At 35.8% G+C, this 13,711-nt stretch overlaps 1 protein-coding gene across 5 annotated transcripts in view; it reads right to left on the bottom strand.

Moving 5' to 3' along the window:
- Positions 1-13,711, bottom strand: part of GSK3B (glycogen synthase kinase 3 beta) — a 275,732-nt gene that overhangs the window by 95,092 nt on the left and 166,929 nt on the right. For all 5 annotated transcript variants that reach the window (XM_024244580.3, XM_063722457.1, XM_024244579.3 and 2 more), the window contains exon 4: positions 6,869-6,979. In XM_024244580.3, the coding sequence (XP_024100348.1) occupies positions 6,869-6,979 (111 nt within the window). The remainder of the gene's footprint in view (positions 1-6,868; positions 6,980-13,711) is intronic.

Raw genomic sequence — 13,711 nt, 5'->3', positions numbered from 1 at the left:
TTACTAACATCTCACATTACAAGCCTGCTAAGATGGGCTTTTATTTGAAACACAAATGAAAAGCTCAGAGAGGCATCTGAAATCATGAATAACAAGTAACTTTGGGCCAGAAACCAGGTCTCCTGATTTTTAAGTTTATAGTTCTTTCTAGTAGAGCATGCTGCTGAATGTAAACGTATTTCCAAAGTGTCATCTTTAGAATATTTTTCTGAGATGTCAGCCTCCAAGGTGATTGATACAGTGGTCTAGGAAAACTCATGTGGACTGAGAAAATCTATAATCACTGCTCTATCAAGACATCAATAACCCTGTCAGTAGCATCACCATTCTTCCTGTTAATATCTTTCAGAAAAAGTATAATTCAAAATGACATTCAAAAACAGATGCCTGACTATTGACATCATCTTTCAAAAGAGAAGACTTTCTCAGTTTTCTTACCAAAAAGATACACTGAGAAACTGGGTCTGCATGGAATAAAGAATCAGACTCTTAACTGGAGAAGAGAGAAACTTCATGGAGAAAGAGAGTATAATTTAAACCTTCTGTTTATCTCAAGGTCAGTGTTCCGATTCACTTTTAAACTTTTCTGGCTGTTTACCTTCTGACCTCTACCCCAAAGTTACACCATGGACAGAATTTCTGAAATGAGTCAAACCAAAGATAACAAATATCTTGGTAAAAAAAAATTTAAAAAAAAGATACTTAAAAGTCTAATGAAGCATTGACATATGGCACCATCTTTAAAAGCTACTGCTAAGGCTTAGGTTAATTAAAGTTAACATGAAACCTGCTTTCCTTCTAAGAAGCATGGTGAAAACTGCGGACAGCTGAATTTTAGTACATCCTTGAAGTTAATGTGAACTATTAACTGGAAAAGTTTGTGTCTTCTTTAAAATGAAGCATGATACAAACTGTACAGATAAGATCTTTTATAAGGTCAGCATTTTGCCAACAAAGTTAAAATTAAGGCATTTAGGTATCCATATAACTTTTTTTAAAAAACTTCATAGTTCTATTATTGTACCATCATTCACAGAATCCATTTCTAAGTCCTAAAGCTTACTGTAGGAGTTTAATTCATTACCACTAAAATGATAACCTCCCATAAGAAACTGAGTTCATAGGCATAAATTTACTAAAAAAAGAGATTTTACTGTGTCGGGGTATTAATGTCTAGGTCAGCAAGAATCAGTGAAAACAAGTTTTCTTTTTTTGGAAAAAAAAAACCTTAAGAGTTTAAATGAGGTTAATTTTAAGATGTCTTTTTACTGTATTCTTTCATCTGAAAGATCTACTCTATCTTCATTGTTTTGAAAAGTTTATCTAGAAAAGTCAAGATAAAGAATGAAATATGCAATATTATATATTTGTTGTTATTTCACTTTGTAAAAGTGTATTTATAAGAAAGCTGAGAGGCTTTCTAGACTAGAAAGATAGCAAAAACAAGAACAGAAAAACAACTTATCATGGACTGGGCACTGTTCTAACTGCTTTATGTGTATTATTTCACTTACTCCTTATAATAACTTTATGTAATAAGTACTAATATTATTACCATTTTAAATATAAAATAACTGAGGCCCAGAGAGATTAAGCAACTTGCTCAATATCACACACACACACACAATATTCTGTAGTGGTTTGAGTAAGTGCTTCTCTTTCAATTACTATTTATGTATTTCGCCATATTTTATTAAATAAAGGTGTAAAATATAATCATTAAATAGCTTGGTGGAGGCCGGGTGTGGTGGCTCACACCTGTAACCCTAGCACTTTGGGAGGCCAAGGCAGGCGGGTTGCCTGAGCTCAGGAGTTCAAGACCACCCTGGGGGCAACATGGTGAAACCCTGTCTCTACTAAAATGCAAAAAATTAGCCGGGCTTGGTGGTGCATGCCTGTAATCCCAGCTCGGAAGGCTGAGGCAGGAGAATTGCTTGGACCCGGGAAATAGAGGTTGCAGTGAACCAAGATTGCACCACTGCACTCCAGCCTGGGCCACAGAGCGAAATTCTCTCTCTCTCTCTGTGTCTCTCTCAACAAAAAAAGAAAAAAAAAAGCAGCTTGGTGCCTAAATAAAAGACTAGAATGATTAATTCTTAGAAACTCAAATATAATTAACACATTTTGAAATATAACAGATTTAACATGTACTAAGTGCCAAACCAAGAAAAGCATTTCTGCCTATTTGCCTATTTGTTTAGTTAATTCTTGCAACCACTTTGAGATACACATTATCCCTATTTTTTACAGAAGATATTGAGGTTCAATGAAAACAATTTTTTTTATTTTTCATTTTATTCAAAGTTGGTACAAAATTGTTAACATTTCCATAAAACAATTACTATGCATCAGTTACAGGACAAAATATCACAGAAAGGAATGTACTTTGCAATTGAACACAATTTGAACAGTTAGTTATATGTAACTCAAATCCAATGCCCTCTTCTCTGTGCCATAATATCTGAAGTAATAAAATAATAAAATAATAGAATACATGTTAAAACAAGTAATAACAATTTTGTTTATGATTCAAAAAATGCATCCAACTCTCTTGTGTGATCAGACCCTGTCCTTAAACATGTCTTTTCAATTAAAAAAAAATTAAGTTCACAACAATGATTTGCCAGTCATCTGTTTTAGAGTTGCATTTTAAAACCCACTTAAGTTCTGAAATATACTCATCAGAAAGGCAAAGGTGCTCAAGAAGTTTTTAACCTGTATATTACTCATAGAACATACTCAACTCTCCCAGAAAAAGTGAAAGGCAATTATAAAGAAATGCAGTTGCCATTCTGGTAACATGTACGCCAAACAAGTCCTTATCAGATGATGAGGTTCATGAAGGCAAGAGTTACTTGCATTTACTTTTATATCACTCTCACAATCTAACATTTTTCATACAATAGGATTACAATAAAACTATGTAGAATGACTATGTGAAGGAGATCAACTCATAACTCATCAATTCCAGACACTGTTTTTATCTTTTCAGATAAAAGGGATCAATGTCCCCAAAGAATAATGCCCAGAGCCAATAGATCTGGCCTCTGAAAGCGCTGTGGTTACATAAAAAAAAAAAAAATCATCCCTTTTCCCACAAGGGGGAGAAAGAAAGGAGTGCTAGATTTCTCTCTGTATGCCAACTTCAGTATGTACAATAATTTTATTTTCTTTTTTAAAATACAGGATGCCAGATATCTAGCTCAACTATTTGCTGGCAAAAATACTGTAAGTGCACAGGGTTGTTCACTATAGAACTATTTTTAATAGCAAAAACCAAAAAAACCACAACAAAAAACAAGAGGAAAACAATATGTGCATTAATAGGTCACTGGATGAATTAACTAGAATACAGCCACATGATGAAGTAATATGGTAGCCATAAAGAAGGTGATACACACACACACACACACACACAGGAAAATATGGACTAATCTCGAGGACATATTTTTAACTGAAAAAAAGAGAAAAATGTGTACCTTATGTAACCATTTATATAAAAAGAGTAAGAATAACTGCATGTTTGCTTATTTTAAAAATGGTAGGATAAATTATGAACATTTAAAAAATATTTAACACTGGTAGAGGAAAGGAATAGAGCAGAGGGAACAGAGATAAAAGCTAAACTTCTTTGAACATATCTTGTTTTGTCAATCTTGCTTTGAACTATGTATAAATATTTTATATGAATTTTAAAGTAAATTTTATTTAAAAATTTAGAAAACCACAATCTATAATAAAAGTAAACTGAAACAAACAAATGCTTAATGGAACATCATCACACAGAGAGGAATTATTCAATTTTTTTGAGATGAAGTCTCGCTCTGTCACCCAGGCTGTGTGCAGTGGCATGATCTTGGCTTACTGCAACCTCCACTTCACAGATACAAGTGATTCTCCTGCCTCAGCCTCCTGAGTAGCTAGGATTACAGGTGTGCTCCAGGATGCCCAGCTAATTTTTATATTTTTAGTAGAGGTGGGGTCTCGCCATGTTGGCCAGGCTGGTCTTGAACTCCTGACCTCCGGTGATCTGCACACATCAGCCTCCCAAAATGCTGGATTACAGGCATGAGCCAATGTGCCTGACCTCAGTGTTTCTTTAGAACAGAGAAATTTGATTGTTCATCCCTAATGGGATCTAATGGGTAAAACTGAGCTGTGCTTAGATCTTAAATTATTTTTAGCTGGTGGTCCTAGTGTTGGAATTGTTATTCTAAGATGGTTATGTAGGGTGCTGGGTAGAATAAGTTATTAATTATACTACTATCATTGAGAAATTAAATTTTCAATGTTAAGAGAAAGGAAATACAAACATAAGATTATTACAGTTGAGTAAAAACTCATCAATTTTATTTGAAAGTATCAGTATGAACTCATGGTGTATTTATTTTTGGAAAAAAAGAAGATGCATTACATCTGAGAAAATTACCCACATATTTCCTAGCTCTGCTCACCAAAAAGACCCAGAAACAATAACCAACCCTGTGACAATTAGCACCTCTAGCATCCAGACTGTGGTCTCTAAATACCATCTCCCACTAAAAGAACAAGGTCTTCTTGAAGAAAAGGTTGATTCTAAGTCTGAGGAAGAAATGTGTAAGATGAACTTGGAATACTCTGTCATATTAGAAAGCAAGGAAACTGTCAAGTATTATTAAGACTCACATAAGATACTTTAAAACAAACAACAAAACACCTCATTGGTACCTATGGAGGATGCTACGGAACTATCATAAATTTTGGTAAATAAAGAAAAGGGATCAAATACATTTCCTGTCTTTCTTATATAAACTATATGTCAGGGCACAAATAGTTGATATGGGAAAATCTCTCTTTATGAAACTATTCCAGCTTATAAATTAAGAAGGAATAATAACAGTAGACTACCAATATTTTGTAAACTTTAATGAATTAATGAATTTAGGCAGTGATCATCAATGGCTGCTAACATCAGGAAAAGAAAGACATTATGTTCTTCCTTCAGAAAGCACTCAATACTACAAATAAAGTGGCCCCGACTCTTACCAAAAATATATTTAATTATCAGTTATCTAACCACCAATTTGCAGGAAATACAGATGACAAAAGAACATACTAATTACACTACAGAAATCCAGCAAAATCCAGACCAAGAAAGTATAGGTCAAATGATCTGGTTTCTTTAGCAACAAAGTTCAAGAGAGAGAAAAAGAGAACCTATGGATTAAAAGAAACATTAGAGGCACATCAGCCAATCATAATATATAAACCTTAACTGAATGCCAATTCAAAAATATAAACTTAAAAAAATTATGTCATAGGCAAATATAAACTGAGTATCTAATGATACTAATGAAATACTATTTATTTTCATAGGTATGACAATGGTAATTTAATTACATTTTTAAAAATAATATCCTGGCCGGGCATGGTGGCTCGTGCCTGTAATCTCAGTACTTGGGGAGGCCCAGCTGGTGGATCAATTGAGTTCAGGAGTTCAAGACCAGCCCAGCCAACATGGTGAAACCACATCTCCACTAATAACACAAAAATTAGCTGGGCATGGTCGCGTGTGCCTGTAATCCCAGCTACTTGGGAGGCTGAGACAGGAGAATCGCTTGAACCCAGAGGGCAGAGATTGCAGTGAGCCAAGATTGTGCATGCACTCCAGCCTGGGCAACAGAGTGAAAAGGAAGGAAGGAAGGAAGGAAATAAGGAAGGAAGGAAGGAAGGAAGGAAATAAGGAAGGAAGGAAGGAAGGAAGGAAGGAAGGAAGGAAGGAAGAATAATAAAAAAAGAACATCCTTATCTATATATAAAGTATGTATATACTTTATATATATAAATATATGATATACACTATATATAGTATAGTTTATATGTAAATATATATTATATACAGTATATATAGTATATATAGTTTATATATATAAAATATATAATATATACACTATAGTGTATATATTATATATACTATATATATATGACTCCTTGCCAAAGTAATCCAGCTAACAAAAGTGCTTAAAGAACTTCTATTATTATTATTATTATTAGCTTATGCAAAATCCACCCAAAGAACTTCTATTATTAATGGTCCTACTTTGGTAACCCTTTTATTATTGTTAAGCTTAAATTTTTAACAATTAAGACTTCAAAAACTCTAACCATAAGACATTCAGAGTCAATGCCATTTTATTTTCTACAGTCATTTCCATAAAGGGTTAAATTTAAAAATTGTATTTAGATATCTGAACTTTCAAACTTAACTACTAGTTTTCACAATGCCATAGTTAATAAAATAATTTGTTACTAATAACTAACCACAACTTTAATACAAATTATGCTAGATAAATACCTAGCCATTCTGCCATGAGTTCTAGGAAACAAACAAGATGGCATTGATATTAGACACCAAAAAATAAACAACACCCAGTGCATATTTAAAATCACCAACAGTTTAAGCTGCAGCTACAGATGCCAAAAAATATATAAATGGCATCTATGAACAAATGAATTTGAACATATCTATAACTTTATTTTACAATTTTATATGATATGCTCCTATTTTGGTTTGTGGCACAATAAAGATATCAGAGGTTAAATTAAAATGTACTATGGCTACTAGCAGAAATAAAATCTATAAATGTCTGTGAAAAATATTCACTGTAATTTACCAGAATATCTTTACTATCTGAGTTATAAAACTTCAAAAGGTGCACACTTCACGTTTTAAAACTGTAAAAGGATTTAACAAAGTTCCAACAATACCTACTTTACAGTTTTTCTCCCTGCGTATTAAATACAATAATATAGTTAAAACATAAAAGAGGCTCTCCTTGGTTCATAAAAAATGTTTTCTAAAATGGAAAATTGTTATGTTTTTACATACCTTGACATAAATCACAGGGAGCGTCTGTTTGGCTCGACTATAGTGTCTGGCAACTCTGTATACTGTTTCCGGAACATAGTCCAGCACCAGATTAAGATAGACCTCATCTTTCTGAAAGAGTTTATTAAAAAAACAAAAAACAAAACAAAACAGATTAGAAACTGGTCTTTAAATATTCAAATTAGAGTAAATTCTCTAGATATTTACTTATTCGGATTTTTAAAGATTAATGTGTCACTTTTAATTATATAAAATTACTTCAGAACATAACCATAATAATAAAAACAAGTCAACCACACCTTTTTACTAATAATTCAATGGGGGAAAAAATAGTCATTTCAATATTGTTAAGATTCTCAATTACATTTAAACAATTATTTTAGTTACCATGATTTTAGAGGGTATCACCTGTCATAAAATATAATATTTTCTAGGCTGATAATCAATGTCCTCATATCCTATTAAGATAAGTATCATGGTGGCAGGGAGAGTACTGAATCTGACACTAAGAAACATGGATTTCTAGCCCTAGCTCTGCTAGTCGGTGTGTGCAAGTCACTTGCATCTCTAGGCTTCAGTTTCTTCAACTACAATATGAAAAGTCAGACTAAACAGTCCAAAATGTCTCTAACCTCCACACACAAAAAAAGATCTTATAGTTACCTGATAGTATATAACTGATAGAACAACCACTTGTCTTCTATAATTAACTGAAATTTTAAAAATAACCTATAAGGCAACGTGTTACCATACTCACAAGCTTATTACAGGTCATATGTTTAAATATCCATACTCTGCAGCATAAAGACACCAACTCAACATCAGTGGAGAAAAAGAAAGGCATTCTAACTTAAGCACCAAGTAGGAAGGAAGAGCAGGGCACTGCCCTTACCCTGTTTATGTGGCCAGTATCAGGTAAATTGAAGCAGAAAACAAAGTTGAGAATCACCATGTTCAAGCATAGACTTGGCTACTGAGTGGGAAATACTGTGGATAAACAAACTTTCACAATCTCCCAATTTGAAATAATCTTACCTATCAAACTGAAGTGGAGAATTTCAATTTTCAGCATTTACTGAGCATTTTCCGTATTATCAGTGGCCACAGCAGGGGAAATAAAAGTATAAAAGAGATGACATCTAAACTGTGTATAAAAGGAGCATTTCACGCAGAGAGAGAAAACAATATTCAAAACGTAAGGTCATGTAAGAGTATAGCAGAGATTAGGAAACAGTGAAACATCATGCCATTGACCCTACTACCTTCTCTCTACACTTCACGCACTTATGTTCTCCTCTCTTCCCTCCTTAGCCTGCTTAAATTCCACAGTCCATCATTATCCTCTCTCTAACACAAGAGTCAACAAACAACAGGAATAGTCTGCTGCCTGTTTTTAAAAATAAACTTTTAATGGAACAGAGCTATGCCTATTCAGTTAAGTACTGTCTATGGCTGCTTTTGGACTACAGTGACAGAACTGAATAGTTGTGACAGAGACTAGATAGCCCGCAAAGCCAAAAATATCTAAGAAAAAGCTTGTGGTTTTTCCACAACCCTGGTTGAGTTCAGCTTTCTGCCCAGTCCATGTCTATGACCAAAGAGCTCAACATGGCTGCAAAGAAACCTCTAATTATGCTGACTGGTCTCATGTTAAAGTCATCATCAAAATTTAATTTGTTGGCCAGGCGTGGTGGCTTACACCTGTAATCCCAGCATTTTGGGAGGCTGAGGCAGGCAGATCACTTGAGTTTACGAGTTTGAGACCACCCTGGGCAACATAGCAAAACCCCATCTCTACAAAAAATACAAAAATTAGCCAGGCGTGGTGGTGTGCACCTGTAGTTCCAGTTACTTGGGAGAAGGAGGTGGGAGAATGGCTTGAGCCTGGGAGGCAAAGGTTGCAATAAGCCAAGATCATGCCATGCACTCCAGTCTGGGTGACAGAGCCACACCTTGTCTCAAAATCAATTTGTCCAGCAATAATTATACACTTTCCTGGTCCATTCACTTTTCCAGACCACTTAATTTCTTCTTTCCTCCTCTTCAACCTCTAACACTCCTTCTCTGTCCTCAGCCTCAACAGATGACCTTGCTTGCATCACTACAAGCACTAACCTACCAGCATCTATCTCCATATACTCTTACTTTACTTCTGTAACTAGAGATAAGCTAACCCAGCTCCTTCCTAAGGCAAACATTGCTACATGTTAAAGCAAAAACAAAAATGGTCCTGTACTCACGGTCATTGCTCCAGAATTTTTTTTGTCTTTCTGCATTAATTATTCCGTGTGGAAACATTACAATCAGCACAAAAACTTGCTATTATTTCTCCCATCTTTAAAAAAAAAAAAAAACTATCTCTAATCACACTAATCACCACCATATTTCTGCCTCCTCTCCTTAAGTTGACTTTCTCCAATTCCTCTCTCCTCCTATTCTAAAACTTACTCCAACAGAATTTCACTACCACTATGCCAAAATTATTCCAGATCAACAATCTCCTTGTTGCTGAATCCAAAGCCAATTTTGTCATCATCTTACCCTTCTCATCTATTTGACTTGGCATTATCATTTGGAAAAGTCAACCATATTCCTTTCATTGAAGCACCTTCTTCACTTCATAGGACACTATACTTTTTTGGTTTTCATCCTACCCTACAGACAACTCTTCTTTTCTCCATTTCTGCTTCCTCCTATTCTCCTTCATCTCTTAAAAATTGGAAGATCCCTGGACTTAGTCCTCAGATCTCTTCTGTTCTTTAAACTCACTCCCCCTTGATAATCTCATCCAGTCTAATGGCTCAATACTACTATACACTGATTACATATAAATACATACACATATATTAGACCTCTGCCCTTAACTCCACACTAGTATATCCAACTGTGTATCTGGTATTGCTCTGGCTAAAAACCTTAGAATCATCCTTAATCAACTCCCAGCCCCTTCTCTCTTACACTTCCACACACACACACCTATAACCACACATACACTCTCATATCCAAATGCCAGGAAATATGAATGGTTCCACCTTTAAAATTTATCTGGATCCAACCACTCATCATCTTCACTGCTAGAACCCTCGTCTAAGCCACTATCACCTTTCACGTGGATTACTGTAATATCTTCCTAAACGGCCTGCTTCTACCCTTATTCCTTTCCAGTCTACTATCAACTAAAATCAAGTCAAGTTAGACTGTATCTCTTCTACTCCACCTCATTGGTCTATAAGGTACTACACACCCATCTCATTATTTCTGTCGTCTATTCTTCTACTCCACTGCTGTCCTCACTGCTTACTTTTCTCTAGCCAAGCTAGTTCCCTGCTATTTCCTGAACACATATGGTACATTTTCACATTCAGGGATTCTGTACTTCAGGGCTTCTAGTTCTTTAACCTAGAATGTTCTCCCCCCAGACATGCTCAAAGCTCATTTGTCTCAACTCCTTCAAAATCTTTGGTTAAAGTGTTACCTTCTTAGTATGGCTTTCCTTAATCATTCCATTTAAAATTACAACTCATTCCTCCACCTCCACATTCCCCATCTGCCTTCCCCACTTTATAAATGAAACTTACCATTTTCTAACCACATAGTTTATTTTATTTTATCTGCTTCCTCTGACTAGACAAGGCTCCACGATGGCAAAGGCTTTTGTCTGTTTTATTCACTGCTCTATCTCCATGTAGAATAGTGCCTAGCATACGGTAGGTACTCAGTAAATATTTGCTGACTAAATTAAGTGTAGGGGCAATGGGTATCCTTTAAAATGTAGTATTACATATTTCACAATGTACACACATATAAAAATCATGTACACTGTAAATATATACATTTTTATTTTTCAATTATATCAATAAAGCTTGAAGAAAAAAATTAGATTACAAACTGACATGTCTGTTTTAATTCAAACAGTATTACGGAAAATGGGTATGGAGAGGAGGAGACTTGAGAAGGTGAGAATGAATGCAGGGTAAGCAGCTGGAAACCTTCTACAAGAGTCCAAAGGCTGAATCAGGGCATAAGGCAATAGGGAATTTTTTTTAAAGCAGGGGGAAGGTAGGGTAGGTATACCGGCTAGTTGAACATGAGACTAATAGAGAATCCAAGAAACAAAGAGATTAGGATTAATTTAACTGTCTTTAAGCTTGGGCAACCAAGTAGGTGATGAGACATAGAAAGCAAAAACAGTAGAAAGGTTTGAAGGAAAAATTATTTGAACTTTTACTTAATGAATGTCAGAACACTTTGAGTAGCTATATTACATAGGTGGTTGCAAACAGGGGTCAAGGCAAAACTCAGGAAGCAAGAGTGGAGTACAGCTTGAGATTCAGGCAATAGCTGAAGCCATGAGAATAGACTTGTTCACCTAAGAAGACCACCCAGAGTTGGAGAGTAAGGAAAGGACTGAGTATGGAATCCTGAAAAACACTAAATTTAAGAAGCAGATAACATAGGAGACTTAGCAAACATGAAGAAAAAACTAAGAGGCACAAGAAAGCAAGGAAAGATTAGCATCGACAATCCAAAGCAGAAATTTCTATAAGGGTGAGAGGTGAAACTGTGAAGCATTTCAATAGTAGATGAGATGAGAACTAAAAAGAGGTTATTCCATCTACACCCAATATCTTGGTATATCTTGGTTCAGTGATGCTCTTGGAAAAAGAGGTTTCAGACCATGGTGTCAGTAGCAATCAAGCTTTATTGGGTTCACAAGTGAGCAGGTGGCAGGTGAGGAATAGGAGGTAGTTAATTCAGTTTATTCTCACAAAGTCTCTGGTGATGAAAGTAAGGAGAGAACTGGGAGTTGGTAACTCAAGGGGAGCAAAAGTCAAAGAAACATTGTTGCTGGGCTTTTGTTTGCACTTTTTACTGGCTAAAAGAGACCCAAATTTATTTGTAAGCTGAGTAGACACAGGTAGAATAAAGTTATAAAAAAGGAGGAATGGCTGGGCTTGGTGGCTCACGCCTGTAATCCCAGCACTTTGGGAGGCAGAGGCGGGCGGATCATGAGGTCAGGAGATCAAGATCATCCTGGCTAACACGGTGAAACCCCGTCTCTACTAAAAATACAAAAAATTAGCAGGGCATGGTGGCAGGTGCCTGTAGTCCCAGCTACTTGGGAGGCTGAGGCAGGAGAATCGCTTGAACCCAGGAGGCAGAGGTTGCAGTGAGCTGAGATCACACCACTGCACTCCAGCCTGGGAGATAGAGCGAGACTCCATATCAAAAAAAAAAAAAAAAAAAAAAAAGAGGAAAAAGGGATAAGAAGCAAGATTCTAGAAAATCAGGAGAAGGAAGAAACAAGGACAAAGACAAACTATATAGCATAGTAATTAAGAAGTAAGATTAGCATGAGTCACATAAAACTATATAGAAGTCCCAATTCTGTTACTAGGAGTTATGTGACTATGAGAAAGTTATTTAACCTCTCTAACCATCAGTTTCCTCATCTGCAATATAGACCTAACGACAGTATCTAGTTTAAAGAACTGTCATGATATTATAAGAAATCATCAATGTGAAATTCTTTAAATACATTACCTAACACACAATAAAGACTCGAGTTTTAGCTATTTTCATCCTTAAAAAAATAGTATCTTTTTTTCTTTAAATCTAATAAGTGATTAGGTATTAGAGAAAAGGAAAGAAATGTAAGCTGAATGAGTTATGTGTGATGATCCTATTTCTTGTAAAGTAAGATATAAGATGATATGCAAAACTAGGGATAACAAGAGTAATGCTGAAGGCTAAAAGAAAAAAAATGCAGAGATCAATATTCAGAAACAATCAGTTCCCATTGTAAATGAGGTCTAATAAAGAGGACAAATAAACAGAATGCTCAATTGGTGTGAAAAGGATTGCTGTATTAAATAGAATTCAAAGAATGGTGAGTCTCAGGTATTAGAAGGTCATTAACACAGATGTCAAAACCATTTTTTTTAACTATTACTCAATCACAAAGTTTCTTGATTTTAATGATCCATTTTACAAAATTAATCATTATACACTTAAGAACAACCTGGAGATGTGTATACCACCACATTCCAATTTACTTCATTTGCTAAACAATCATACTAACAGTTAAGAATATAAAGGCTGAACCAGGCACGGTGGCTCATGCCTATAATCCCAGCACTTTAGGAGGCCAAGGCAGAAGGATCACTTGAGTCCAGGAGTTCAAGACCAGCCTGGGCAACACAGGGAGGCACCATTTCTACAAAAAAACAAAAAAATTGGCCAGGCGTGGTGGCTCACGCCTATAATCCCAGCACTTTGGGAGGCCGAGGCGGGCGGATCACCTGAGGTCTGGAGTTCGAGACCAGCCTGACCAACATGGAGAAATCCCGTCTCTACTAAAAATACAAAATTAGCCAGGCATGGTGGCGCATGCCTGCAATCCCAGCTACTCTGGACGCTGAGGCAGGAGAATGGCTTGAACCGGGAGGCGGAGGTTGCTGTGAGCCGAGATCGCGCCATTGCACCCCAGTCTGGGCAACAAGAGTGAAACTCTGTCTCAAAAAAATAAATAAATAAATAAATAAATAATAATAATAATTAGCCAGGCCTGGCAGTGCACGCCTGTGGTCACAGCGACTCGGGAGGCTAAGGTGGGAGGATCACTTGAGCCCCAAAAGTCAAGGCTAGTGAGCCATGATGGCACCACTGCAACCCAGCCTGGATGACACAGTGAGATTCTGTCTCCTACACACACACGCGCGCACACACACATTTATTTAATTTTATATATTTAAACTATATGTAAGATTAAAAGATGAATCAATCCCAAGTTCAACAGAGATTTCCAGTTATAAGACTATAAACTGTCCTTCCCTTGTCTCA

Source organism: Pongo abelii, chromosome 2 (assembly GCF_028885655.2).
Source record: "Pongo abelii isolate AG06213 chromosome 2, NHGRI_mPonAbe1-v2.0_pri, whole genome shotgun sequence".
In the NCBI taxonomy this organism is placed as follows: Eukaryota; Metazoa; Chordata; class Mammalia; order Primates; family Hominidae; genus Pongo; species Pongo abelii.
The sequence above is the reverse complement of the archived record's forward strand: the minus strand, read 5'-3'. Positions and strand labels throughout refer to the sequence as shown.